Source organism: Malaclemys terrapin, chromosome 12 (genome assembly GCF_027887155.1).
Source record: "Malaclemys terrapin pileata isolate rMalTer1 chromosome 12, rMalTer1.hap1, whole genome shotgun sequence".
Taxonomy (NCBI): domain Eukaryota; kingdom Metazoa; phylum Chordata; order Testudines; family Emydidae; genus Malaclemys; species Malaclemys terrapin.
The window spans coordinates 23251263-23257262 of NC_071516.1; the positions used below are offsets into that span (position 1 = coordinate 23251263).

Consider the following 6000-nt stretch of genomic DNA (forward strand, 5'->3'; position numbering starts at 1 on the left):
TACAAACAAAAAATAAATAAGTAGTGAAGAAAGAAACAGGGGAAATGGATGAAAAATGAAGACTTCTGAGTACAGCTTGTCGTAGCAAGAAGAGCAGTTCCAGCAACCATCACAGGCAGTAAGAAAGAACTGAGGGGGGCATGGGGTTGACCGTTCCCTTTTTTACCTGCGCCATGAGTGCGCGGCACCAGAGAGCACTAGAGCTGACCTGGCAGGCATCACTGAGAGAAAAATGTCCATATACTGTGCTCGAGGCGTATACACACCTAAAGTGGAATGGACATGTGCAAGCATTCGAAGAAGGTTAATATTTTAATGGAATATGAAAAGGTGCCATACAAATATGTTTCTCCCATTCATGTTACAATTTTCCGGCAAGGAAGTACAGGAAATAAAGATGGTCACTGTTTGACCAAAGAATTAGAAAGATCCTGATTGAAATTTTTTCTTTACAAATGGTGATGAATTTAAAAGAATTCTGAAGGCGTAATAAATTTCAGAAAGGTTGGCCTCCTAGTTGAGCAGGAGCTTTTTGCAGTGGGAATTGTGGACCCAAGTTTGATTCCTGAGTATGGTCCTTTGTTACATAGGCCAATAAGTTATGTGGCAGAAGGATTTTATGCTGTTGCAATCACAGAATATCAGGGTTGGAAGGGACCTCAGGAGGTCATCTAGTCCAACCCCCTACTCAAAGCAGGACCAATTCCCAATTAAATCATCCCAACCAGGGCTTTGTCAAGCCTGACCTTAAAAGCCAGGAGATTCCACCACCTCCCTAGGTAATACATTCCAGTGCTTCACCACCCTCCTAGTGAAAAAGTTTTTCCTAATATCCAACCTAAACCTCCCACACTGCAACTTGAGACCATTGCTCCTTGTTCTGTCAATGCCAGAACTTGTTGGCTGATATCAAGGGAGAGACAAGGTGTAAGGCTCTCTCATACCTCAGTGCATTGCAATATCAGGACTGGGCCTAAGGTATCACCCTTGCCCCATAAGGTCTCTACACCATTCCCAAGAGTTGGCTGTCATCCTACGTAAGATCTCCTGGAAGAATACAATTTTGCTAAGTTACATGCACACTCACTTGTGGAATCTGAGTACTTTTTCCACATCCTGTTTCTCCAACAATCACCAGTGTCTGATAATTCTCCACCAGATAAAGGATGTGGTTTCTAAGCTGGAAGGGCAAAACATATTCAAGTTAGGAGAACAAATCTGTACAACAGAATTTTCAATACATTTCTGCAAAGAGCAATGCACATATAGACATACACTCAGTATAAGGTATGAATTATTAATTCATTAAACTTCATCAATGCAATGCACAACATATAATATTTGAACATAAATCCACATAAAGGTTGTAATAAAACAGAGCAGATTCACTTTTGCCAACATCTAGTAAACACAAAGAATAAATTTCATAAAATAAAAGAATGGTGACTTCCATTACATCACTTTCATGTTGTAAAATTATGTTTAAGAGAGAGGATCAAAAACAACTTATAAAAGAAACACAGCAGGCATGAGATTCAGCATATCAGAAAGTTCTTTCATACCTTAAACACTGGTAACTTTTGTCTCTGTTGTTCAATTGAAAGAGATGCATAGGGATTATAGATGACAGAAACACCAGTACTTTCAGCAGCACTCTGCCTCTCTTCTGTGAGACTGACACCAGGACCTTCTGCGCCTACATGACATGAGACAATTTTAATAGGAGGATGATAGAAATTTGCCTGGCATATCTCAGTCTAACTCAGACAAATAAGTTCTTTAGGAAAAGGAACTCTGCCTTCTAACATGTGCTGTTAAGCATCTCTAACGTAATAATAATAAACATATGTAGTTAATGCTTAACAAACAGAAACTTGTTCCAAATTAAATGTAAATCTCCATTTTTTAAAGTCTCCTAACATGGCACAATATATCTGTGTCTTTCAAATAAAATTTTAAAAACTTCTGTGAGACATCTATTTCATGAGAAATGTACAAAAGCCTTAACTTTTGACACCTCTCTTTTTCCTTTTCTTCTGCTTTAAAAAAAGTTTTTTGACATATTCACTGTTTTTCCCAGGAATGCCTCTATTCATTTAAAACCAGGAATAGGCAATAAAAATCAATTTCATCAACACACAATGCTAGAATAAGTCTTCCAACGGAACCTTTTTGATTGAGATTAATTCTAAGGTATACTTTTAACCCTACTTGCTTATGAGCCACGCCACTCACTAAATTGAACTCATAAATCTATTTATTCCCAGTACATGTAACTGGGAAACTAATGACAGCTGGAAATGCTCAATCATGTGAGGGAAGGGAGAAGATTTTTCTCATTAAGGTAATGCATCATCTGCAGTTTTCTCCTCTGCTATTCAGTTGAGATGTCCCTCATTTTGTAGGATCTGTGTTGCACATTATTGGCCATGTCCACAGAAGGATTTAAACTATATTTGCTCAATTCTGCTTTTAAACAGACAGGTCCCATCCACATTCAACAAACTGTTTACATTTTGTATTTAACATAGACCAGTTTAAAGAAAGGTTAAAAATGGTTCCAATAAGAATTTAATCCCCATTGTAGACAGAGATTTAAACATCAGTATCATATAACATTTGGATGCCAACTGAAAGATAGGGAATAATTCCTCCGATCATCCATATGTTTTCTGTTACCGCTCTCCTGGACATACTGGACAGGTAGTCATCTGAATTTAAATAAATTAATTCAACTTGCCAAGGCTCATCCATTTGGAGGGAGACTCCCTCATTTTTAGATTATTTTACAGCAACGTATACATTTCTCATTGTTAATCTTCAGTGTATGGACCGGATCTTCCGATGTGTTTGTACAATGACCATGCTACAGGGGATTGGGGACACACAGGAGACTTCAGTATATCCCAGGAAATTGACTACTTTAATTCAAAATGTTTCTGCCTCTCTCTCTACTATTAACTAGTCTATATTCTGGCTCTTCCATAAGCTCATTGCTGCTTTGGTCAAGTGCATTACTGGAACCACTAGGTGATAGTAAATCCCGCCACGTGAGGGTCACCCCATCCCCATTACCCAGCCCGCTTACTTATACCCATGACTGTCTCTACTTCCCGTATGGGTGTTAGACCCTCACCGCTTATCGACTGTTTCCTGATCCCGCCCACCGGTTACCCACCCCTCATTGGGGACATTGCAGTCTGTATATACTATGTGTGCTGCCCAGTCCCAAAACACCAACATACCCCTATACTCTGTATGTTACCCCCAATGACCAATAACTGACGCTTCAAATTTTCTGTATTGTTTATTTTTTAAATATTCTCTAATAAAATTGTTTTCAGATCCTCACACAAAACACAGAGCATAAGCACAAGATGGTATAATTCTTTCAGGAAGAGTTTTGCATTTCAGTTAGATTTGCTCTCTGCTTTGCTTTTATTATAGAAGAGCTGCAGCGCTGCTATAGTTAAGGTTGGGAGTCCCTTGTTTACAAGATGACTAATTCTATTTTATTTTAGAGGTATACATGAATTTAGTGCTGGTGAAAGATACCTGTTTGATATCCCTGAAGACCCACCACCCTATTTATCCACAGGGGAGTTTCAACCCAGGCAGCAGGAGCACACGCTTCCCGCCCGCGCCCCCAATGCAGCCTTGCCAATGTGCCTTTACCCTACAGCCCAGAGCCCACGCTCAGCTGCACGAGCAGAGCTCAGACTCCGTGACCCATCAGCCCTCAGCATCTCCGCTGACCGGGGGCCAGGCAGGACCAGGGAGAACGGCAGCTCAGATGATGGGGGCGCCCGGACTGTAACCCGGCCAACTCAAGGTGAACTTAAATGCCCCACCCACCCTGAGACTCTGGGGGAGGGGGAATAGTTACAGACCATTAAGTCACCAGCTCCGGGTCACTGTGGTGGGGAAGGGTAAGAACTGAACAGCTTCGCCCCAGCCCCGGGCAGCGCTAATAGGAGGTGGGACGAGGGGAGGCCCAAGAGGCTCCTGCCGGGCGGCACGGCCAGGTCCCGGCGAGGGGAAGCAGAGAGGACTAGCACCGGCGGTACCTATCCCCGGCCTTTGCTCCCCAGTGGCTCCCTCCCTCCAGGGCCCGTTCGCCCCTCACCGGGTTTCCAAAACTTCATCGGTCCCACGGGCGCCGCCATCTTGGGGTGAAAGGTCAAAAAGGAAGTGACGCCCCCCGCCCACTGCAAGGGGCGGGGCTGTGTGTCACGTGATGAGCTATGCGATTGGCCGGCCGTTGCCATAGCATCGGTCCCGCGGGCTAGCCGCAGTTGTTGTTTTCTGGGCCATGCCCTTCCCAGCCCTGAGTCGTAGGGGAGCAGGGGGCGCAATTGGGCCACGGCCGCTCCCTCCCCCACCAGAGGAGGCGCCCAGAGACTAGGGTGATGGGCGCCACGGTTGGAGCCAGAAGGCCCCTCCCCTGAGGGGCGGCCCGGCAGCACCCGGGGGAGCAGGGCGAGGCGCAGGCTCCTAGGGGCTTTGTGCCTTGATCTTTAATAGCGGGGCGTGGAAGGACTTTTAGGGGTAAAATGCGGTAAGTGGGGATTTCGCTATGCACAAACCTAGGAGAAAATATTTCAAGCAATAATGATTTAAAGCTACAGCTGGGCCAAGTCGGGAAAATGGGGCTTGAGAACATGTTAGATCAGTGACACTCACTCAGACCTCCTGGTGCAGGAGCCAAATCGCGTTTGGGTCTTTTTCTTATATAGGCGCCTATTACCCCCCCTCCTGATTTTTCACACTTGCTGTCTGGTCACCCTAGAGCCAAATCCGTATCAGCTGTACCCAAAAGTCATAATAGTGTGAATTCATTGTTTCTTTATATATATATATATATATATTATTCTCACAGCAAAGGGACTGACCAAGTATTATTATTTTTATCAACTATAATTGGTTAATAACATACCAAAAGCATCCTGACTGGTTAATAACTTAGATTGGTTAATAATTAAATCACACCATGTTTTAATGTGTGCTGCAAAGAGCCACTTGCAGCTCCTGAGCCTCAATTTGAGTATCTCTGTGTTAGAGTTTGATTGAAGGCTATTCAGCTGATAGCTTTTGATGTGTGATGTTGACTATTTGTGTAACAGTTATGAAGCTTTAACTTTTTGCATCTCAGTGCCAACTGTGATTGTTTTCACACTCCTAACCAATAGTTATGCTAATAAGGCTTTCTAGTATAGACCAGATCCAAGTGTAGATCTGACCCTAATCTAGACTAGAAAAGGGTTGTATGTGTTTTTATACCAGTATCGCTACACTGGCAAACCCTCCTAGTGTAGACATAGTTTATACTTGCAAATTGCTAGTATAGCTTTTACTGATTTCCCCCAGCAAAACAAGTTACACTAGAGCTTTTGCATTCCCCCTTCCCTTGGGTTTCCATGGGCCCCCTTGCCTATGCCAAGGACTGTGTATGTACGCCCCAGCCCCCCACCTCCAACCCATCCTTTTTCTTTCTCTCTGGCAGATAAGTAATTCAGGGTGTCAATATGTTTAAACTGTACTAGGAACTGCAGCAGAGCTGAGATTGGGGTATTGCTATGCTGGAAAGCTGCCATCAGCTGGTTCTTTGATCTACAGCCACAGTCACTGGTTGAAGATGCTCAATCTGCTAACCAGATGCCAGAGGATCTATGCACCCCCCATTTCTCCCTGCTGGTTTTTTGATTTTCATCCAGAGCAATAGGGTTCTGCCCACTGATACTGCAACCGTCCCTGAAAGTTTGGAGTTGATCAAATGCAGCATGCAAACATTATTGCATTGCAGACAAGCACAGAAAATGCCACCCCACTGAGTGCAAGATTTCATTTCACCTGGCCAACTAGAAAAAGAGGTTGAGTTTAGGTTGACCACATGTTAGCTAAGCCTTAAATTCACACAAGAAAAACAAACAAACAAACCAAAAGTATGATGCAAGCCATAATCCCTTGCATGACTCATTAGTCCTAGCCAAGCCTTATGAA

The 6000-nt window shown here is 43.5% G+C and overlaps 1 protein-coding gene across 2 annotated transcripts in view; it reads right to left on the minus strand.

The window, feature by feature from the left end:
• DHX35 (DEAH-box helicase 35) overlaps positions 1 to 4186 on the minus strand; it is a 45577-nt gene extending 41391 nt beyond the window's left edge. For both annotated transcript variants that reach the window (XM_054046107.1, XM_054046106.1), the window contains exons 1-3: positions 4127 to 4186; positions 1563 to 1696; positions 1088 to 1180 (exon numbers count right to left, since the gene is read on the minus strand). In XM_054046107.1, the coding sequence (XP_053902082.1) occupies positions 1088 to 1180; positions 1563 to 1696; positions 4127 to 4166 (267 nt within the window). In that variant the 5' untranslated portion in view covers positions 4167 to 4186. The remainder of the gene's footprint in view (positions 1 to 1087; positions 1181 to 1562; positions 1697 to 4126) is intronic.
• Positions 4187 to 6000: the final 1814 nt, after the last annotated feature.